The sequence below is a fragment of the Nelumbo nucifera genome, chromosome 1 (genome assembly GCF_055504915.1).
Source record: "Nelumbo nucifera cultivar China Antique chromosome 1, China Antique-T2T, whole genome shotgun sequence".
Lineage (NCBI taxonomy): Eukaryota > Viridiplantae > Streptophyta > Magnoliopsida > Proteales > Nelumbonaceae > Nelumbo > Nelumbo nucifera.
In genome coordinates, this window is record NC_142649.1 from 170,030,265 (window position 1) to 170,054,167 (window position 23,903).

The 23,903-nt window shown below is 38.3% G+C and overlaps 2 protein-coding genes across 5 annotated transcripts in view; both read left to right on the plus strand.

The window, feature by feature from the left end:
• LOC104596526 (Nucleotidylyl transferase superfamily protein) overlaps positions 1 to 18,275 on the plus strand; it is a 42,415-nt gene extending 24,140 nt beyond the window's left edge. For 3 of the 4 annotated variants that reach the window (XM_010257724.3, XM_088895203.1, XM_088895201.1), the window contains exons 7-13: positions 1,435 to 1,521; positions 2,230 to 2,322; positions 2,703 to 2,783; positions 5,772 to 5,843; positions 6,280 to 6,348; positions 6,473 to 6,583; positions 17,967 to 18,275. In XM_010257724.3, coding sequence (XP_010256026.1) covers positions 1,435 to 1,521; positions 2,230 to 2,322; positions 2,703 to 2,783; positions 5,772 to 5,843; positions 6,280 to 6,348; positions 6,473 to 6,583; positions 17,967 to 18,017 — 564 coding nt within the window. In that variant the 3' untranslated portion in view covers positions 18,018 to 18,275. Of the gene's footprint in view, positions 1 to 1,434; positions 1,522 to 2,229; positions 2,323 to 2,702; positions 2,784 to 5,771; positions 5,844 to 6,279; positions 6,349 to 6,472; positions 6,584 to 17,672; positions 17,692 to 17,966 lie in introns of those variants that run through there. The other variant, XM_088895202.1, reaches the window with a different exon arrangement.
• A 3,635-nt stretch (positions 18,276 to 21,910) lies between these two features.
• LOC104596525 (uncharacterized) lies at positions 21,911 to 22,888 on the plus strand. The gene has a single exon (XM_010257722.3). The coding sequence runs from the start codon at positions 21,911 to 21,913 to the stop codon at positions 22,886 to 22,888; it is 978 nt and encodes a 325-aa protein (XP_010256024.1).
• Positions 22,889 to 23,903: the final 1,015 nt, after the last annotated feature.

Genomic DNA, 23,903 nt, shown 5'->3' on the forward strand with positions numbered 1-23,903 from the left:
CCAGGCATGCACCTTTTGAAAATTTGATGTTTTTTTTTTGCTTCTTTTGAACATAGTGGCTGGGCTGGGGGCTTTGCCCCCGGACCCCCGTGCCACGCCCCTTGAGGCAAGCCCAAACAAGTCTATGTTAGGTGTTAAATTCTTAGTTCTCACACAAAAAATAATGAATTTATAATTTTAATTGCTTTTTAAGAAAATATTTTATTAAGATGAATGAATGAACAACATTAGCAAATAGAGGGTTCTCGGAGCTCCGGTGGTGTGGCACAAAGGCGGCTTGTAGAATCAGGAATGTAATATGTTTTACATTACATTAGCTACTTGAAGTAATGCAATTGAGTGAAAAAAGAGATTAGAGGTTTTACATGCTTGAAAATGTTTTATATGTTTGATTTTATTTTTAAATTCTCATTTGAATATTCTTTACATCTTATGTTTATGTATTTTAATTTTAGATAATAGGTTTTTTAAAATTTAAGTTTATATTTTTTTGTTAATATTATGTTTAATATTTTTTTGTTTTTTGAAAATTTTGACATTTTTTGAATTTTCTAACATTTATTATTTATTTTTTAGCTTTTTTTTTTGTATTTTGCACCTTGCTTCAAAAAGGCACGTGCCTCGCCTGGCGCAAATTGACCCCCGCGCCTTTTTTGTGCCTTGCGCTTTTAAAACACTGCCTTGGACACTCAAGTGCCAGATTAGAGAAGCAAGATTCTTGTCTCTTGTTTTCTTTTTAATGACTGGAATCAGGAAATTCATAAAATGTCACTGGATAGATAAATGGAGAGGGGGATCTGTTGCAGACTTGCAGATTAGGCACTTTAAGAGGGAAACTAGAGGTCTTCAATATAAGATGAACAGTTCATTCACTTGGATCTTGAGAAGATAGAGCTGATCTATATTGGGGGGCCTCCATTTCTTAGGGACTGGGTATGTTGTAATGTAATGAGTTTATTTGTTGATGTTGGAATGGTCCTCCATGAGGACTGGGATTTGACTAATTTTGGGTTGTGTTCTTTTCTTGTATCCTTATTACCCCTTTCTTCTCTTTATTATTAATAAAGAATTTATGGTACTGATAAATTTATTATAAAATGTTTGTTACCATGGGATGGCTAAGTTATCATTTGAAATTGTTGGTGATTGATTTATAATGTTCAGAGAGTCTATATGCATCTTTAAGAGGAAAACATGTATTCTGCACCTGATAAAATCAGTTCATGGCAAAGTGGGGGAGGAGTGTTAAAAATCTACTTTGCAGGTCTATAATTATAATACTTCAAACTAAGCCAAACCAAGGTAGTGCGGCTAGGCCAAGTTGCGCCTTTTGATACCACACATGCATGTCTGTACAATGTTTACCATGTTTCTGCATTGGAACACCTATTAGAGCCTGTTGATATGCTTATGTTTGTTTGGCTTTAACTGCAGGCAGTTCCATCGTTCCCCAGTTCATTTCCACACCTCTTTTCTGGCAAAGATGATCTCCGTTGCTTGATTCCATGTGCTATAGATCAGGTTCTGTTTCTAAATATTAAAACTTTTATTCATTTGGAGTATAGTATTGAATAATATTGGTAAGTAAGGCATTATGCACAAACATTTATTATTTTTTTTTTCAAAATATTGTAATATGCATTTTTTATATCTGGGGCATTTATTTTTTTGCCTTTCTATGTGCTCATAGGTTCCTTTTTTTTTTCTTGTTAGCAATTTCACTAGCCATTTTACTTGTATTGCAGCTAATTAATTAATTAATTAATTAATTTATTTTGAAAAGGAAGGGTGCCTGTTAGTAAACGGAAGGATAGTCTTCCTGTGGCATATCAAATGACTTTATCTATTTTACATGTGGAAATCGGTTAACATGAATCACCTGAATATCCACTTGGATATCCATAACCATCAATTATACTTGTTCTTTTTGACAGTCACTATTTACAGGTGGATACTGTAGGGAAAAAAGAAAGATTGTCTACAATATGGATGATACTATCACTAAATTGTGTTGTATTATTGGGCAATTCCATGTTGACTCAATCTAATAGTAGGAGCCTTATATGTGCCACAAATATTATGCTGTTTGCCATCAATCAGAATGAGTTCCTTAGATTTGTTTTCTTTTTCACCACCATACTTAGCTTTTCCACTGAAATACATCATAGCAGCATGTATTTACTTGTTTTCCTGACCAAACTCCACTTTTTGTTTTGCCAATTTCTTCAGGATCCATATTTCAGAATGACACGAGATGTTGCTCCTAGGATAGGATATCAGAAGCCTTCATTGATTGAATCCTCATTTTTCCCTGCCCTTCAGGTATTCTTTATTTTATTTTTGTTTTTGATAAGTAACTTCAAGACTATGTTAATTGGATTTTTTAAAGAGAAGAGAAGACACATGATGTGGAAAAAAGTTCCTAAGCAAATAGAAGGCACAAATGGTTCTTATATTGTTGTTAGATTAATTGTTTGGTTCTGTCAGCCAATGGCTGTGCAGATATTCTATTGTTTACATCTAAGTATTTTGGAGGGTGAGTCCGCTGTGTATTTTATTCATTTTTTTTCTCAACAAAATTTACTGTCAATAATTCAAAAAAATCTCATTGGTTTTGTTGATGACTACATATGTGTTCTGTCTCTTACATTCTTCTATTTATAAATCTTAGTTTTTTTTTTTTTTTATTTCAATTTTTACAGGGGGAGACAGGAAAAATGTCTGCCAGTGATCCAAATTCTGCAATATATGTGACAGATTCCGCAAAGGACATAAAAAACAAGGTATACATAATTCACCATATATTTAGGATTTTAACTTTGCCTAATTTATTATTTTCTTTTTACATGGTTGCCTTTGATGGGAGTTAAAACCTTGCCCATTTTCTTTTGAGTTGTAACTAGTGGTTCAAAAACACAAGTTGCATTAGTAAGTACTATCAAGATTTTAAGCCATTGCTTTTACAAAGACATGAGGAACTTCTTTGCATCTGTGCATGCAGTGCATATCTAGGAGGTAACAACCCACTGTTCATTGCCAATATTAAATAAACAAATGATGGACCTAGTTGGAAGACTTACTTTCTTGGACTCTGCCATTCCAGAGGCCGAATCACTTTCCCTCTGGGTGGACAGGTTGCCAGTTTAACTGTCCAGGTCAATCCATGATGTCACCACAATACAAATTTTCAAAAAAATAAAACCCAGTAACCTGGTGAATGAGTCAATAGGATCAAACACCACAATTTTTCTCTTCTTTTCTTCTTCTTCTTCTTTTTTTTTTTTTTTTTTTTTTTTTGTAAAATGGTGTGTCACAGGTTGACTGGAACTGGAATGGTGATTATGCCACTGATCAAATCAGCTGGGTCAAATGGTGGTGAAAAGCATTGCTCCGTATCCAAATTATTCTGCCTTTCTGGAAAAAAATAATACAATTTACTGGTCGAGTAGTGTCATTAGATTATTTAATTTTTGGTTCATGAGATCTCCTGGGTGAGAATGACGCTTTGTTGACATCTTGACATGGTTGCCCTTTTCTATTTCGAAATGTGGAAAGAAAATACTGCTGGTGAAAGAAGCATCCAAATTTATGCACCAATGACAGAAGGAAAATGGTTCTGAATTATTGTTTGAGAGACTAATTAAGAACTATTATTTTGCTGCAAAGCCTGCAATGCTTGAGGTTATTGATGGTAAAAGAAAAGAAATCTGAAGGGGTTAATAAGTTGCAAAAGTTGCATTGCAAGTAATATTTTAGCTCTTTCATTGAATGCTTGCATTGAAACTGACCTAGAGTAGATACCATATAACTTACAAATAAATTAAAATCCGGGTTTAATTAATGAAAATGTTCGGGCATGGTTAGGTTTGAGATGCAAAAGAATGCATTGGAGGTCACTATACTGCAGTGTTTAAAAGTGCAAGGCACAAGAAAAAGCTCAAGAGCCTTCTAGGACCCAAGGCGCATGCCTTTCTAAAGCAGGGCAAAAATATTTAAAAAAAAAAGAAAAGAAGCAGTAATACATTAAAAAAAATGCAAACCTGAATTAAAAAGCCATTTCTCAAAGTATATAACATTTAAAAGATATTCAAAGTGAAAATATGGAAGTGAAGGGAAACATATGCAGTTCATACCAAAGTGCCATGCATTCAACAATTCAAGCATGTGAACCTTTCAATCTGTTTATCCTCCTAGCTTCATTGCTTCAAGTAGCTGGTGTGATGTTAAACATCTTGCTTTTCTAATCCTATGAAGTTCACCCTCCACCTCCCTAAAGGGCCCCTTAAGGTAAGCCCAAGTACCCAACCAAAAAAATCCATACTCCTACCCTAAATTTTTGGTCCATATTTATGAAGGGGTTAGTTTTGTGATTTTAGTTGCAATCCATTCTATTTTAGGATTAGGGATTAGATACCAGTTGTACTGTTGTTGCTTCCTTAGTGAAAATTTTGTTATTTTTTTTTTGATAATTGAAATGATTTTATAAAACAGCAATAGACAATATTACAAAGTCCTCAAGGAGAGGTACGAGTTGCAACTTCTCCGGGCTAGTTAAGTACAGATTTCCACATTAATAACAACTTACATAGAAGCACAAAAAAGATCTTCCCTAGAAACCCCCTGTTTGGCTAAAGCATCAGCCAAAGAATTAGCAGACCTACTAACCCATTTTACCTCAACTCTCATATTACTGGTTAACCACTTTACTTTTTTGATGAGATCTCTGTAGCCCCAAATGGTGGTATCCAAGTTTCGGAGCCACCTGGTTACCACCTGAGAGTCCCCTTCAACTAGGAGATGCTCCACCCCAAGCTGGTTGGCGATCTGAATTCCTTGTACTGCAGCAAGGATTTCTGCCCTTGTGGAATCCCCCACTCCCACCGGTCCTGAGAATAGGGAAATTATGTTGCTGTCCTTATTTCTCAGGATACCCCCTATACCTGAAGGCCCGGGGTTGCCTTGGCTACTTCCATCAAAGTTCAGCTTGATGACACCTTCCACAGGCGGAATCCATTCTGACAGAATTCTATCCTTGTGAAAATTTTGTTATTTGAGATCCTATTTATAAGAACTAAGGCTTTAGGTGTGAAGCACATAAGACTACAAAAAATAACAAATAAAGGGATGTTTAGAAAAGGTGCATACCTAGGTGTAAGGAGAACCAGGTGCATGCCTTTTAACAGGAGCTGCTGTGCTTGGGTTCAGGCGAGGTGCATTTTAGAACACTGCTATACCTTTTTTTGATAAGATTTAAAACACTGCTATAGCTTTTTTGATAAGCTTTAAAACATTCCCAGGTGATTTTTTTTAATAGAGAAAAGACTGGGAAAGGAAAACGATCAAAAGAAATATTCACCTGGGAAGGAAAGCCAAAGAAAAAAGATAGGAAAAGAGGGCAGCAGTAACAACAAATACTAAGAAAAAGAAAAGATCTGTTGTATGATTTCAAATTATGAAAGCATTCTTCTTTCATGAACTGATTGATTCTATGACCTTGCCAACAAGCAAAGCCTTCCCCTGTCCTTTATCAATACTCAATATATATGATAGCACCAATACTATGATGTGATTTACAGAGAATCTGACATAATCCTTATGCTTTATATTGATTATTTACTGATTATAAATGAATTGGTGTTGCATGATTGGTTATTGAGACTGCTGAATTCACACACTGTTTTGCCTTTGTCATTTTTCTTTACTTTGGGGGACAATGTGCATGATTAAAATGCATGTTTTCTGAATCCCTTGAACCATCAATACATCTACAGATAAATAAATATGCCTTTTCTGGTGGTCAAGATTCTATAGAGAACCACAGGAAGTATGGAGCAAATCTAGAGGTATCATTTCTTGTCCTTCAATTTATATTCATAATACATCTGAACAAGAAAGTTGAATCCTCCTAATTACATGATAATGATAATTAGAAGTCTCATATATATATATATACATATATATATATATATATGTATATATATATATATATATATAGACACACACATTACTACAAGTACTTCTGAGAATGAATCAAGTATCTATTTCTGGAATCCGGAATATGATTCAATTCTAAATGCCTTCAGATTTGTAGTTTAACTTCCATACAATATCCTAATATAAAAGATGAATATGCTCATCTTGTTTGCTTAGCTCCCTATTTGTGTCCATGTTCACAGGTGTTGACATGGGGTTTTGTTTGAATGAAAATTTTCATCTGCTGAGCATTTAAAACCTGCCATGGAAGTAACTTTGTGGTTGATTTTCTTTGAATTTAATCAGGTAGATATACCAATTAAGTACCTTGGCTTTTTCTTAGAAGATGATGATGAGCTTGAGCACATCAGGAAGGTGAGATAATCTCCAATATACTGGATTTTTTTTTTTTTTTTACATGGCAAAAGCTTGTATCATTTTCTTCATATATTGCTGCCTGGGGTTAGATCTTAAAAGCACTTAAGTTACTATCTTCCAGGAATATGCTACGGGACGGATGCTAACTGGTGAGGTGAAGAAGCGCCTTATTGAAGTTTTGACAGAGTTGGTGGAAAGACACCGTAGGGCCCGAGCTGCAGTCACTGATGAGGTACAGCTTTTTTTCCTTTCTCCAACTCCTTGATGTACTTTGAGGTGGTTAAATGAGTTGGTATTGCTACTTCTAATTTTAGTTTACCTCAACATTCTTCCATGGGGATGTTGATATCATAAGTAATTAGGTTGACATAGAATTACAATGTACTCTTCTTAGTTCCCGTTGTATATGTCAGGTGTAGAATGTCTCAATGTTCATGGTATTTTTAATTTTATCTTTTATTTTTGATGTTCAATACGTTACACTTTTTAAAAGAAAATAGAATTACAATGTTGTCTCAGTCTGTCAGAGTTTCTTTTTTTTTGTTTGAAAGGTAAGATGTAAAGTATTGTATTACTATAAAAAATAATTACAGGATGGGCTGTCAGAGAGAATAAAAGTCTATTGAGGGGCCTCATTTAACAGCTTAAGCTATTAGGTTGAACTGTTATTTGACATGGTATCAGAGCCTGTTTGACCAAGTGGTCTAGTGTTCAATGCTCACTGCTCCCATTATAATTAATTAAATTTCAGCACAAGGTATGGGTGGGCCTGTGCTTATCCACGCTTCAAGCCCAATAGGCTTTTGCTTGAGAGGGCATGCCAGAGAATAAAAGCCTATTCAGGGACCTCACCTAATAGATTAAGATTTTAGGTTGAACGGTTCCTTGACGTGGGCGTAAAAAACACCTAAGATATGTATAAGCCTATACCTTTTACTGTTAGAAATATATTAATATAAAAGGAGAATGTCTTTGTCAAAAAACGGCTTCAGAAGTAAGCTGTATTGAGAGTCTTACTTTATTATGGTATTATTACTTAATAAATAATTAAGAACTCTTAAAATATAAGAAAAAATAACACTTGCCAATCTGGAGTTATATCTCAAATTTGAGCAATGGGTTTAGGAAAGCTTATATCGTGCCATAGTTAGTAAGTACAGGTGCCTTTAGGTTACTTATCAAAATTACAAAAGAAAAAGAAGTGGCTTGTACATTTCTGTTGTGTTATTCTTCTGTTTAGGAAGATTGAAAAATCATCTCCAATAGTTGGGATAATGCTTAGAAGATGCTATTTAATACTACACACTTTCACTTGAAATGAAATAAATAGAATAGACAAAATATGGGTTCCTAAATACCAATAACTCATTTTTGTGAATTTAAAATTTAAGTTTATATTTTTAATTAATAATGTGTTTAATATTTTAATAATTTGCATTTATTTTAAATTTTGGCATTTATTTTTTGATTTTTTTTTTCATTTTTGCACCTTGCTTAAAAAAAGCACGCACCTCAGGCACAAAATGGCCCTCTTTTTTCCTTTTTTTTTTTACGTCTTTCACTGAACTTAGATGGAAGCTTTTTGGGCAACCCTAGACTCTTAGGAATTGGGGGAGTTTTTAGAAGTGAAGATGATTTGGTTCTGGACTGTTTTGGACATAGGGATTCACTAAAATCTGAATTCCTGTCTCTTTTACAAGGGCTGAAATAACTAAACAACTTGGACTGAAGTAGGTGGAGGTGGAAGAGGATTCAAAGTTAATCTCTTGGATGGACTGTATGCCTGTAACAACTCTGGTGCTTGGATGTACAGGCAAACTCTAAGGAAGATGGGCAACATAGCTAAAGAGCTGGAAGCTACATTCAGATGGGTGAAAGGAACTGCAAAATGCAAATTGTATGGATGATGTCCTAGCAAAGCAATGGGTTTATAGGAAAGAGTTGTTTTGGGCAAAATTGTATTGTATTGTGGGCTAGATGCAAGTTAATGGGATTCTGAATTGTTTATCCAGTGTTGACATGTAATGTTTAATTTTCTATATATTCCACAAAAAGTTCAGTGAGAATTAGGTCCTGATTGGCCTTGCATCCTAGAATTTTGGGGGTGCTAATTCAATTCCATCCTATTTTTGAAGTCTCTCGAAGGTTTAATGTGGTCAAGAAGAGGGTTGGACCAACTAAGGGTTTGATGCAGGCCGGTTTGTCTGAACCGATAGGAGGATTGGATGGGTCAACCAAGATTTCGAACCTAGGGCCACGTGATTGTTTAAGTGAGCACGTGGCCCAGGACAAGATGAAGGGGATTATAGACGCCAGAATGCGTCTATCTTCTTCTTCCTCGAAGAGGATCTTTGATGGTGTATCATCTTCGACCAGGTGGAAAGAGAGAATCAGCTGCTCTCTACATTGGGTCCCCAGATCAGTGCCTGAACCTTCTGGCAGAAGTCACTCAGTACAGGACCGTCCAAATCCTAGGTATGTAAGGGAGTGTGGCGAGGAGAAGGAGGGAGTCGATGAGGGCTGGGTAAACTGTCAGTTGGAAGACCCAGAGCTGGAAGAAGACTCGGACGAACAGTCCAGCATAGGTAGTGTTGAGACAAACAAATCGTTAGAGGCAGAGTTGGTGGAAACATTAAATCTTGGCACCCTGTTTTCAGAAGTTGCAGCAGAAGGAGCTGATTCAGAGCGGCTTCTACACCAGGAGAATGATAAAATAACAAAGCACATCAACAATGTTGGGGGCGAAAACTATGACCTAATCTTAGAAGTTCCATTACCAAAACTTGCTAACGGGCAGGAGGTTTGTAAGGAAGTGTCTTCGACTCTCCTGAAGCAAAGCAGGAACGAAGTAGTGAGGGACAAACAGGTGGGTGCAGAGAGGGACCATTCTATAACAAGGGAGACAGGAAGGATACCACCTCAGACCCGAGCCAAGGAGTTAGTTGACACACACAATTTATCAGGATCTGACTGCTTCCAAATCCAGTTCCCCTCTTTAATCCCAGCTAAACCCAGGAAACTGTGTCCATTCAGTTTTTGTTACTAATGAGTGCTTTGTGTCCTGTGTGCCAGATTCCAATCCCAATTCAGAGGCTGCAGTCGATATAGGAGGGGGAGGGGCAAGTAATAGAAGCAGTGTTAGAGAGGATTTGGAGAGGGAGGTAGAAGGAGAGGTGGAAGCAAATTGTAGTAGCAGAATTCTGGGTAACATTGAGAATTTGATATATGAAGTGGAGAATAACTCTCTGAAGGAAGGGCTAGATGAGCTTCAGATAGAAATAAGTCAGGAGGAAGAAAGTAGAGGTGGGGACGTAGGCCAGGAGGAGAGAAATAGAAAGATAGACAAAAGAGAGCTGGCAAGTGAGGGCTCTGTGGCAGCATTTGTACAGAAGCTGGGGTGTAAACTGAAAGATCCAAATGAGCTGAAAGGATTCCTGCAAAAAGAGAGAGAAGAAGTTAAGAATAAAAGGAGAAAAATGAGTGAGGTTGAAAGACTGGTGAAGGATGTGGTAGGAGATAAAAGCTTTGGAGCTAGAGGGGATAGGAGGAAAGGAAACAAGTGAGGGTAATAGGTGTAAGGGGTGGATAATAAAGAATAATGAGGATTATTAGCTGGAATGTGAGGGGACTGGGTAGTGCAAGGAAGAGAGCAGTAATAAAGGAGGCCATCCAGAAAATAGACCTAGATGTGGTACTGTTACAGGAAACTAAAAGAGCAGAGTTTGACATCAAATGGGCAAGGAGTGTGTAGAGAGGTAGGGGGATCAGTTGGGCGGTTTTACCTTCATGGGGATCAGCAAGGGGTGTTGTGGCAATGTGGAAGAATGAGGTAGTTGAAGGTCTAGAGGAATTGATAGGACAATTTTCAGTTTCTTTGAAATTTAGGCAAGTGGAAGACGGATTTGAATGGGTGATAACCAATGTGTACGGGCCAAATGACTACAGAGAAAGGAGGATATTATGGGAAGAACTGGCTGACATAAGGGGTCTGTGGGATGGACCATGGTGCTTAGGAGGTGATTTCAATGTAATCAGTTTTTTGGCAGAAACTAACAGTCCTAGGCAGAGGACTACCACAAGTATGAGGAGATTTAACCAATTTATTGAGGTGTTTGAACTAAAAGAAATCCCATTGTCACAAAGGTGTTATACATGCTCCAATCTCCAAACCAACCCAATTTTCTCTAAGCTGGACAGATTCTTATTTTCAAATGATTTGGAAGAACATTGGGGGGATCTGAACTCTAGAGTGCTCCTGAGGGTGACCTTTGATCATTGGCCTATTGCATTTTGTAAGGAGGAGGTGAGAAATGCGGGTCCCGCTCCATTTAGATTTGAAAACATGTGGTTAGAGCACCTGGGTTTCATTAATAAAGTAGAAGAGTGGTGGTCAGAGAGCAATCCTGCAGTGGTGTGGTGTGGGATGTGGTTTCATAAAAAGCTCCAATATTTGAAAGGAAGAATCAGGGAATGTAATTTATTAGAGTTTGGGAGATTGGAGGAAGGGAAGCAGAGTGTGATTACACAAATTGAAGATCTGGACAACAAAGAAGGGAGAGGCAGCCTAACTGTAGAGGATAAGGAACAAAGATGGAGATTAATTGCGTAAACAATTAGATGATTATATTCTTTAGGAGGAAATAAGCTGGAGGCAGAAGTCAAGATGCAAGTGGCTAAAAGAGGGGGACAGGAACACTAGGTTCTTTCATGCTTTGGCAAGTGGCAGAAGGAGAAAAATTTTATTACCAGATTGGAGATTGAAGAGGAAACTGTCACAAGTCAAAGAGAAATTGCAGAAGCATTTGCAGATCATTTTAGGCATATATTTAGAAGGCTTCTAAATAAAAGGGTGTGGCTGGAAGGTTTGGAAACACTGAAGAGAGAAGATAGGGTGAGGTTGGAAAAGAAGTTTGAGTTGGAAGAAATAAAAGAGGCGGTTTTCTCAATGGATAGATCAAAGGCACTGGGCCCAGATGGTTTTACGATGGCTTTTTACCAGGATTGTTGGGAGATACTAAAGGAGGACCTAATGTTGGTATTTGATGAATTCCATACCAGAGGATTTATCAACCCTGGGTTAAACTCCACCTTCATTGCTTTGGTTCCCAAGAAAAGTGATGCAAATCATCCAAAAGATTACAGGCCGATCAATCTAGTAAATAGCCTTTATAAGATCATCACTAAGGTGCTGCCCTTTAGCATTAGAAAGGTGCTCCCAACTATCATAGCAAGCAATCAAGGAGCTTTTGTGAAGGGGAGGCAAATAACAAGTCAAATACTTGTAGCAAATGAGAGCTTAGAGGACTATAAGAGACCTAGGAGAAGAGGTGTGGTCTGTAAATTAGATCTGGAAAAGGCGTATGACTTGGTTGATTGGTCCTTCCTATTGGAGGTGATGATTAACTTTGGGTTTGGAGACATCTGGTGCAAATGGGTGATGGGTTGCATTAAGGAGTGCCATTATTCCATTTTGGTGAATGGGACAATGGTGGACTACTTCCCAGCTTTGAGGGGGATTATACAAGGAGACCCTTTATCCCCTTTCTTGTTTACATTGGTTGCAGAAGTGTTGGGGGGACTAATATCCAAAGTAGATTCCAGGGGGTTAATAAGAGGGTGGAGAGTTGGAAGAGATAATATACCGCTTACACAACTACAATTTCCAGACGACACAATTCTGTTTTGTGAAGGAGGGGATACCAATTGGATTAGAAACTTGAAACTCACTATACGACTTTTTGAGCAAATGTCAAACCTTAGGTTGAACTTTGAGAAAAGTTGTATAGTTGGAGTCAATATGGGGGAAGGGGAGATTGGTTAGTATGCAGACATGTTGGGATGTGTAGTTTCTAATTGGCCCTTAAATTACCTTGTTTTACCTTTGGGGGATAATCCTCAAAAAGGTGATTTTTGGGCCCCTGTTGTGGAGAGGTTTGAAAAGAGACTTGCCAACTAGAAGAAAAATTGTTTGTCTCTTGGAGGGAGAATCACCTTAATAAGGTCTACTCTGGCTAACCTTCCTGTTTATCTTTTGTCAGTCTTTAAGATTCCAGCTAAGGTGGCTAGTAGGCTGGAAAAACTAATGAGAGTTTTTCTTTGGGAGTCGGGGGAGGAGAAGAAGGATCATAGGGTTAGGTGGGAGATGGTATGTAGGGGTAAAAAGGAGGGAGGTTTGGGGATTGGGAACATTAGGACTAGGAACCTAGCATTACTAGGGAAATGGCTGTGGAGATTCTCATTGGAGAAAGAAAGATTGTGGGTTAAGATAGTGGGAAGTATACATGGGCTGGCAGATAATGGATGGGATATTGGGATTCTAGCTAGGACTACAAGAGCTTCTCCTTGGAAAGCTATTCAAGCCATCTTGCCCTTGTTCTCTCCATGGATCAGGTATGACTTGTACTCAAGTAACCTCATTAAGTTTTGGGGACATGTTTGGGTTGGGGATTCCTCATTAAAAAGATCAATTTCCAAGCCTTTTTGCTATTTCTACTCTTAAAAATGAACCAGTCTCCTCCTTTCTTGTTCCTTCTAATTCACCTTCTGGGTTTGGGTGGAACTTGAGTTTGAGAAGAGATGTTAGGGACACAGAGTTAGCCTATACTTTAGCCTTACTTTCCATTCTTGAAGGGGTCTTCATTGAGCCATCAAAGCCAGATAGCAAAATATGGACACTCACTCCCTTGGGTTCCTACACTTGTGCCTCTTTCTTTAAAGCACTGTTACCCTCTCCTCTTGTTGGATCGTCTTTCCCTGTTAAAGATGTATGGTGTCGACCTATACCTCCAAAGGTTGGGAGTTTCTGTTGGGAAGCCTTTCTGGAAAGAGTTAATACAGGGGATCTACCCCGAAGAAAAAGACCTAATATTTGTTTGTCTCCTCATTGGTGTGTTCTCTGTAAATCCGATGGTGAGTTTGGATACCATTTACTAATTTCCTGTAAGTTTGTTAAAGTTATTTGGGAATGGTTTACTTCTTTGTTTGGGTGCAGGTGGACTCCCCCTTTGAATGTGCAAAGCTTATTTACTTCCATGCCTAACTGGCCAACCAAAAAGGCCAAGATCATGTGGAGATGTGGTAGGGGTGCGGTATGCTGGACTGTTTGGGAGGAGAGAAACTTAAGGATATTCTCAAATAAGGAGAAAAGTCTGGAAGAAATCTTGGAGACTATCCACATTAGGATGATACATTGGTTGAGAACATTGGAATTGTTTACAGTGTTCTCAGTTGATGAGATGATAAGGAGCTGGAAGGAGATTGCAGAATCAGGCTCAAGTAGAAAGAACTTAAAACTCTTGCTGGACACCTCCACTTCATGGGTTTACCAAACTGAATTTTGATGGTAGCAGCATAGGCAATCCAGGGCCTTCCGGAGTAGGGGGAGTAATAAGGGATGAAACAGGGAATTTGTTAACCATGTACTCTGGTCTGATTGGGGTAGGAGATTCTTTGAGGGCTGAGATCCTAGGAGCTATTGAAGGGATACAAAGGGTCAAGGAAATGAATATTAAAAATGTGATTATAGAAGGTGATTCTGAAATTGTGGTGAATTGGCTAAGAGATGACAGTTCTATGCTCTGGAAATACAGCAATGAAAAGAGGAAGTTCAAGTGGCTCACCAAGGACATGGAAATTCATTGTACATGGATAAAGAGAAGTGCAAATGCATTGGCATATGGTCTAGCTAGGCAGGGAGGGGGTAAATAAAAACACTATATTTTGGGCTGTTTTGTAATTGTAATTGTAATTGCTTCATGGTCAGGATGTACCTTGGGTAGTTGGGAGTTAAGATTCTTTAGTTCCCTCCTTTGTAATTCTGATTCTCTCAATCTTTAATAAAATAAAATTTCATTGTTATTGATAAAAAAAATATTTTTGGTAATTGCCATTCATATATATATATATATATATATATATGCACACACACACACACACACACACACACACATATATATCTTCATTGGGGAGTTTCATGTCAGAAACTCAATTGATACTCAAAGGGGAAAGAAAGTGAAATGAACTACTAAACTACACGTGAAAAAAGTACATTTATCAACAAGCCAGTAGCCTTGTCAATGAATAGGGCTGTGGTGTCTTTTTTCATGTTTGGACTGTGATGTTATAGCCTGTTTGTATCATTGTAATTTTGCTCATATTTCATAAAATCTCATAGTTATTGATCAAATAAATAAATAAATAAATAAAAACTCTATGTAGGAGTAGGCTTACCTTATTTTCGAATACTTGATCTCACTGTAGAGGGGGTTTAATTTGTTTTCTTTGAACCATGAGAAATTGTGATCAAGTAGGCTTTCTTAGGCCTCATTTGGCGTGTCTTTCTGTGCGGTCTTTCGGCTATTTACAAGCCGGGCAGACCACGCTATGTTCTTTTTCCGTTTGGTTCATAACAGATCTAGCCACCAAAATTCGGTGCTCCGAAAAGACGCGAGAAGCCCATTTTGGGCTGATTTCGGGAAGCTCCAAATGGAGCTTTTCATGTCTTTCTCACTTTATTCTTGCACGGAAAGACATGGAAAGATGCACGGTAGCCAAACTACTGTCAGAGCTACCAGAAGATCTTCCCAAAAAGACATGCCAAACGGCCCCTTAATCTTTCCATGGTTAACTTGGTCATTTTCATTCTTTTCCTTTTCTTCCCTCTTCCTGAAATATGTTTGATACATATCAGATATTCAGATGTTAATAGGGATGTAAATGCTTTAATTATGTTTTTCGATCTCCAGTACAAGAGAAGTTGAAGCAAGGTTTTACTCCAAAGCTTGATTGCATCACTAGATCATTTTAAATTTGATTTAGTCTGAGTGCACCTAGAATTAGGTTGTTATCAAATTACAAGCTTTGATTTCTGTTTATTTAGTTATGTGTGCTCATAGGCTTATGGGCATTAACCAAGCACCCATTATATTCCTTTTGCGAGTTGAAAGAAAATGCTTTAAAATATATCTAGATATTACCTACTTTAATATTAGGTGATTCAGAATTGCTATTATTATTACTATTTTCAAAACTTGCGGGGTGGCTAACCACCTGTAGTAATGGTCATATCCTAAATTTGTCATGTCAGAAATTTGTTCCTGTTTCCAGTACAACTTTGATTTGTCTCTGAGAGGATGACTTTTCAGGGATGTCTATGAATGAATTGATGACCAAGTTCAGATTCAAACTCCTCTTGAGGTGGAATCTAAAATATTAAAGCAGGGTTTGGTTGGTGAAAGGTTCAAATAGTCAACTTTGATGAAAATGCTGGTTGCTTAAACAATAGGAAACATATCAGAGATGTCAGAAGTCCACTATCAAAGTTTTGTAAAAACTATATAATATTGTAAACTGTAAACATTGTTAAATCTTCACAAACAGCCATAGATCCAAGTTTAAATTATTTTCACTTTCATGTGAAGTTAAAAATCTTCGCAAGCCTCTCTTCTTTGCTGCTTTCGGATGTCTACGTCTGTCCCTCTATTCTGGATAAGTTGATTTAGTTCCTGGCTCCTAATGGGTAGTTCTTTCACAACATCATATTTTCATAGGCTGATTTCTGGTTCTACACCCTTTTCTTTCCCATTTTAAAAGGATATGGCTCTCTTCAGCCCCCTAGAACTTCCTTTTTTGTATGGGAGGCAGCTTGTAGTCAGATAAACACCTATTGGTGTTATCCAAAGGAAAAGGAAAGGACATCTTTTCTCTCTCCTCGTATTTGCATAATGTGCTATCAAGTTGGTGAATCTTATGGCCACCTTATAAATTGCAAGGTTGCTTGCAGTATGTGGGAATATCTTTCTTGATTTGGTTCAAGAAGGTAGCTTCCATTGAACCCCACCCAACTTAATCTGCAAGTTCTCTCTCAATGGAAGGGCAACAAGCTGGGGAAGAGGAGTCCAGATCTGCTGGCCATGTTCACTCAACCGCATGTTGGGAATATTGGCAATATAAATTACAAGAGATGTTCCCCATGTGTGGCTGAGTGAATGTGGCCAGCAATGTGTTGTGGTCAGCAGATCCAGCTCGGGGAAGAGGGGAAACCTTTACTGGAAAACAGTGGTTCATGCTATCATGCGAAACACTGAAACATTTGGGAAGAGTGTAACAAAAGAATCTTTGAGAACAGATGCTCTTTTTTGGACAGTCTGAGAAATCACATCATGTCTTTGATTAATTCTTGGATGCTGATTATCAAGGCCTTCAATGGTATCAGTTATGCAGATTTGGACAGGAACCTGATGGCAATTATTCATTCTTCACACTTCGATCCCCAGCTCAACTCTCCCCTTGTTCCAAGACCTAAGAGTGGTTTTATTTTACAATTTGATGGGAGCTTTAGCAATTCCCAGGAGTTTCCCTCAGCTGCTGGTATTGGGGGAATCATGTTGAAAGCTGATGGGAGCATGCAGTGGAATTTTAGTGCTCCCATTTTTGCTATGGATGCCTCAGAAGCTGAGACTCATGCCCTGTTAGTGGAGTATCAGATTGCCATTTCAATCCAGGCCGCATCTATCCTCATGGAGGGTGATTCTAGGAATGCGATTGGTTGGACCAGCAATCAAGGGATTGATCCTTGGAGGCTCGTTCATTTCTTTCATGAAATCCAGGAGCTTTCAGCTTCTCTTAGCTGCATCTTTAGATGGATTACAAGGGAATTAAACCAATCGACAGATTCTCTAGCTAAATTTGGTTCAGGAAGTACTTTTTTGTATCGTGCAAATAGTTTGCTTGTTTCTTGATGGGGCATTAGATCTTGTTATAGTTAAATCCTCTCTGATTGTACATCTTCTCATGTGCATCCTTCCCCTTCTTTTTTGAAATGAAATCCTTTATCCAGAAAAAAAGCCACTGGGATGCAGCTGGGTCCAATCTAAGTCTGACCTAATTACAGCCTTATACCTTGAAGTTGAATCTGGTTTCCTTGTCTGACAAAGTTAGGAAATCCTAACTAAGATAATTATGAAGCCTAGATAAGCTACACAGGACAACTTTCTTTGTTGACATCAGATTTATACCCCCTCCCCCTCAGCATTGATTTTGGCTTATGAATCTTGTATTGTTTGCAATTGGGACTGGAGATGCTTTGGGGGGTATTGTATTTAGTACTAGAGGTTAAACAGACACCTCCCCTTGGCATTACAAATTATTGTCATTTATGAAGTTTTTGTTTATTACCACTTATATTTAAAAAAAGTAGAAAAAAAATTAGCATTCAATCAAATGACTTATCTTGGATATGTATCGAGTATATATACACATATTTACACACTTTCCATGCTTCCTCTGTAAGCGTAAATAGATGGGTGTTATTTTTGGAACAGTGATTCGACACTTCCCCTTTTCGATAAACTGGGCACAGTCCTGGTGAGAAGACAAAGAAAGCACTATAGTATTTGTAAGGATTGAAGTCAATACAGAGGGCTGCCATTGTCTTTTACAAATGTACCATTTGAATAATTATTAGGGGTGTGCCCCCTTTATCTAAAGTGGGATGTGCCTATTTAAGTCCCCCTTTTCCTCTTTATACTTCTTATTGTAGATGTGCTTTATTTTTCCAGATGAACGTATATCTCATTCAATCTTCATGCTCTCTTTCTTCTGCTCCTCTATTTCAGATGGTGGATGCATTCATGGCAGTAAGACCACTCCCCGGTATGTTTGACTAGATTGGGAGGTGACAATTATTATCCAAAAAAAAAGAAAATTGGGAGATGACAATTTGATCTTGAGTTTCAATGTTTCATGTACAAGATATGCTTGTCTTTGAGGCCAACCAATGGCATGGATATATGTTTTTCTAATTCATAGTCAGAGAGCTTTTCTATCTTATTTTAGGACAATCTTGTAACCGATTTCAGTGTTCTAGAACTGATCACACCATTAAAAAAATAAAAAAAAAGAACAGCAAACAACTTTTGCTTCAAGATTGATGTATGTATAGTTCACCTCTTGCTAAGCAGATCACTGTAAAATGAGCTTTATTTTGAAACACAGCAAGTTTGATTCTTGAAATGTCTTTGAACTTTCCTAATGCATTCAAATTGCACTAACGAAAGTGGAATTGGATTCAATTCTCGCCCAATTCCAAGAAATTCAAATAACTACTGTCTACAATTCCCTCTCCATTGTCAACCAATCTAATCTTATCTTTGAGAGGAAATAGAAATCAATTTCACTCATGCCCGATTCCCTGCTGAATCACAATAGCCACCTTCCTAGGAATTTCGTAATCCCCAAAAATGGGGAATTGGTTATGCAAGTTTCTGGGTTGACGAGTTCTACTTTTCCATTTTCCACAATGGAATGGAATGTGCAAATTAAAAACAAACAAATCCTTTATTAGTAAGCTAGAAGAATGTATTACCACTCTTGCGATTTAGTTGAAATTCTTCAAATCTGGCAACTCGGCTTGCACGCCTAGATATGATAAGTTAAAATCTCAATCCTAACCTTCCCCAAACCTTTCTTCAACCCAAGGTTCTCAACCCTAGCGCACCTCAGTCATGAAATTTTGTTGGTCGGGTTGGAGTTACCTACAAAATTTACAAACACGTACAAATACACGTTACAAAGCACACGTTCATGAAAAAGTATAGGTAGGCATCGTATCTAATATATATATGTATATATTAAAAGAAGGCTTTCAGGCTACAATCCCCACCATTCAGACATGTGGTTTTTTCAAATTTAGACACATGGCATTATCTGAGAAGTTGCTATTAAACCCCACAGCCCACTACCACCATTCAAGTAAGTGGTATTCTCATTTTCTAGAAAGCTAGACACGTGACAATTTTTGAGAAATTCTTGTTAAAACCCACAATCCACTATTAGGTTACAGTTCCTCACCATTCAGACATATTGCCTTCTCATTTTTTTGGAAAGCTAGATATGTAGCGTTTTTTGAGAAGTTGCTGCTAAAGCCCGCAACCCACTACCACAATTTTCAGTCCATTTCTAAAAAAATACAAAAAATGCAAAAGTGGTTATCCACAACAACTTCTGCCTATATTCTATCAATCTCACTTAATCGTTAACCCTCTATGTATTATAACAAAAGAAAATTACCCACATTCTAATAATTATTGAAAATTTATTTTTAAAATTTTAATAATTATTTAAAATATCAATAAATTTAAATTTAACGGTATTGATTTCATAATGTAAATTTAACATTACTGATTCCCCGTACTTAATATGGGGTCATTCACTAGTTAATAGTTTAAAATAGACCATCCTAAATCATCCTTCCTCTTTCCGTCATATAGACAATTTAGACATACATAATAAGAACATGTATAATGTGCAAGAATATATTAATAATGTATAAATTAAAGGATTAAATATGGAGCTATCCGATACCCAACCCAGTGTGGGATGGCCGTATGGGATCTATCATCATAAAGTTTTGAAAATTTTAAAATATGCATGTATCAGTGCATCCATGCATAGCTGAATATAGGGGGTGTTTCGGGGTCTCAACCAGTTTAGAGGATGGACAGACCTTAAACTGGCCCTCTGAGTCAGATTTAAAAAATAATAAATAATTAAAAAAGCTTATTGATACTGCCCAATACACCACTACCGGTGTATAGGGTGCCGGTGCACCGATATTTTGAACCTAATCCTTGGTAATAATAGTTAGGGTCCAGGTTGGATCACGTTACCCAAGGTATTAACCCTAACCCAAATCTCATTTTGTATCAAATTGGTTTTTTTCAACCCTGACCCTGAATCTTTATCCTACCCAACTCTATATTTTCAGATTAGGTTGGGTTGTTTTCAGGTTATATCAATGTTTTACCCCAAAATCTAATAGCATATGCATATACGGTAATTGCCTTCTGGGTTTTGGGGCTCCAGGATGCCTTAAGAAGAATCTAGCACGAAAAAAAGAAGCCTTCAGAAGACATATCAGAGCCATTACTGTCTTTTCTGATGCTTTGGCACAAGTAAATATTATAAATACTAATATTACAGAATGCTCTTGCGCCGAAAAGATGTACAGAGATCAGATCATCTTACTAAGCTTTTTGATATATATAATATATGTTATATAAGTAAACAAAGTAATAATGTAGCTCATGAGATAGCTCACAATGCATGTGAAAGAGGAGTTGATCTGCTATTTCAGCTGCCTCTAAATGGGTTGGAAGTGAATTTGTATAACTACAAAGACCAAGCCAAGTGGTGGCCCATCTATGCCATAACAATGACTTGGTGACTATATATTATTCTTATATGTAAAGGTTCAAAATATCGATAGGCAGTATCAGCAGTTTTTTTTTTTTTTTTTCAAATTCGATTCAGAGGGGCCCGTTAAAAATCATCTACCCTTAAATCGGTCAAAACCTCAATACACCCTCTATAAAGCATATATACATATCGATATTTTTAACCTTATTTGTATATCGTCACATTTCATATGTATCACGTCCTCATTGGCGATGTAGACGCTCCTATAGTCTGTAGAAGATCCAGACTTTATACATATACTCAAATGTCAGAACCGGAAGAATCACAACCAGATGTTCAAACTTCAAAATTGTTCTCTAGTATGGGGTCCCACATGGGGGTGGCAATTCTTGGCCCTACCCGCCACCACGACCATCTATTAGAATTTGGTTGGAGCCTTGTTGGTCCAAGCTGACATATCCACTTGGTTTTCCCAAAAAAAAAATAAAATAAAGCTAGGAGTAGGACTGTAGGATAATGCAACCCAGCCAGAATTTGATCAGACTTCCAGCTTGGATTGTCATTCCCTTCTGGTTCTGGGCAGTAGTTACTGTCTATAACTTCCGGCATTGACCGTTCACTTTCGCTTCAATCTCCGGGTGCTCAACTGCCTAGATTGTCATTGTTTATTCTGTTTAGTCATTCTTCACCTCTCCAAAGTCAGTCTCACAGTAAAGAACACTCCACACTCCGACGCTCCTTACAAAAAGTGGGGTGAGTTACTACCTTTTCCTAGGCCCCATCTCCCTTTTCAGAAAGCAAGAAAAAGGCCTCCAAAATCTAAATTTAATCCTTAGAAAAAGGGTCAGGTAACCAAATCCAGTGCAACCCAGCTCACCTCCGTGACATATGTCATACGAGAGAGAGAGAAACAGAGAACCAATCTAAAGTTTCCCTTTGATTTTCCTTTATCTGTCAACGGCGCAAATCAAGCCAAAACGAACCCACAACCACAAGAAAGCCTTTTGCTGATGATCAACAATTCAGAATGATCTGATGATTCAGTTACTCGGGATCCAAGGCACCCACCACCACTCCTCCCCTAATCCAAGAAAACAACCCACAAAACCAAAATATCGACAAGAGCAAACCACTTGCACATAACACGACTCCCACATCTCAATCTCACTCTCTCAAGTCTCAAACACCAACCTCTCTCTTTCAGAATCCATGATGAAAAATCCAAAAGCAGACAACCCACCACCACCCAACCTAAGACATCCCCTGAGTTCAAACTCATCCTTCTGAACTCTAAACTTGAAACTCCCCCTCCCCAAAACCCTTTCAAGCTATAGTCTGTGAATAGAAGTAACAAACAAAAATCATGATTCCTTCTTGCTTCAGCAACCCAGACATTCTCGCCCTCAACACCCAGGTACCACAAAACCTGATAACTTGCGTATACCAGACTCAACTCTTTAATTCCCCTGCTTACCTAACGCTAATCTGGTCAAAAACTCTCTTTTCCCACTCTTTAACCATCCATGCCTCTGATTCATTCTCCATCACTATTTCTCTCTACCCATCAACCTTCTCATTCTTCCGAAATCGACCTGGTTCAAAATCCATCTCCCTCAACCGCCATCGCCACCACTGCCACGGAGTTAAGCTCTACTGGGACTTCACTCGTGCTGTGTACTCCCAGAATTCGGCTGAGCCCGATTCAGGGTTTTACATTGCCATTGCCTGCAACTCTCGTATTGAATTCTTCCTGGGCGACCTCCGAGACGATGCACTGCACCGCACTGGAGCTGTCCGGGTGTGTCCATCAGCGGAGCCTGCATTGCTGTCCCGTCGTGAGCACGTGTTTGGGCATCGGAGTTACACTACTACAGCTCAGTTTTCAGAGTCGAAACATGAAATCGGGATCGAATGCGCTGGTGGAGTGTTGAGAGTGAAAGTGGATGGTAAGATAAGCCTGGTTGTAAAGAGATTGGCCTGGAAATTCAGAGGGAACGAGCGCATTGTGGTTGGCGGGTCGGAAGTGGAATTCTATTGGGATGTTTTTAATTGGGTAACCGAGTCTGGAAGAGATGGTGGTGGGCATGGAGTGTTTCTGTTTCAGGTGGGAGATGGCGGTGTGTTGCCGGAAATGATAGGTCCAGAGAAGAGATTGATGAAGAAAAGCTTGCCATCTTCCTCCTCGTCTATGATCTCATTATCACCTTCTCCGTCGTGTTCAAGCGTCTTACAGTGGGCAGAAGAGAGCAGTGATGGAGGAAGGAGTTCTTGTTCTTCATCCACAAGATCTAGTGGGAGTGGAGGTTTCTCCCTGCTCTTGTACGCATGGAGGAGTGATTAAGGTTTGAATCCGACCACATGCGGTTTGTCAATTATCTTACTCAAGTTTTGAATTCAAGGAGGATTTCTACTACTCTATCTATGTACATTCATTCAGCTTTCTACTCTCAATTCAGTGTCAGTTGTTCTGTGACATTACTCAAAGTGAACTTCTCTTTATTCCCTGTTTCCTGCTGCTGCTTCTCTGTAGTAATTACTTATTACCGAAGGGATCAGGTCAATTCGGGTCTCAACGAATCCGACCCATTGAGCATATACCTAGGAAGGATCTAGCTAGAGAATAGCTATAGATCAAACGGCATATACCATCATATTCATATATGAAGCACGAAGGGTCTGTAGGTTGATGCGTGGCCATCTGATCTGGGGGGCAGTAGATGGAGAAGGCCCCCTCTAATCAAACAAGTAGATGAAGCTAAACATTATATCTTATCAAATGGAACTTTCACATCTTATCAAATGGAACTTTCACTTCAACCCAGATAAAATTTATGGCGCTTTCAGACTGACTACCCTGCAGCGTGCAGACAGAGCAAACGAGATTAGAAGCCAATTCAAAAACCTTCATCATTAGGTAGCCCACAATATTGTGTAATAGAGACCCTAACAGAGAAAACCATGCGCGCATGCACTGTTCTTGTTGGATCCTTTCATGGAGTCTATTAAAAAGGCCCAGTTAGGTAGGACGGTAGACTCTGCATAGGAGTCGTAGAATTTGGAATTTTATTCCAGGGGAGCACGAGGAGCACTCATCACTGTCCAGCTTTTGAGATAATAAATGATAAAATATCGTTAATGAGGCCCACCCACTCACCCTCTTTATGAAAGATGAATCCTGGTCTTTATAACAATCCTGATCAAGAAACAACACTGTAGGCCTATCCACCAACTATTCATCAGGTTAAATCATAGCTATGAATGGGTGGTGTGAGGGAAATCTAAAGCTAGCAGAAATTCAATTTGGATCCAGAGTACTTCATTTTGTCTAGTTTGCTGTTTGTCCAGTAAATACTGGA

Bases quoted from the DNA above. Each gene is read 5' to 3' on its own strand.
- LOC104596525 (XM_010257722.3), top strand. From the start codon at position 21,911: ATGATTCCTTCTTGCTTCAGCAACCCAGACATTCTCGCCCTCAACACC.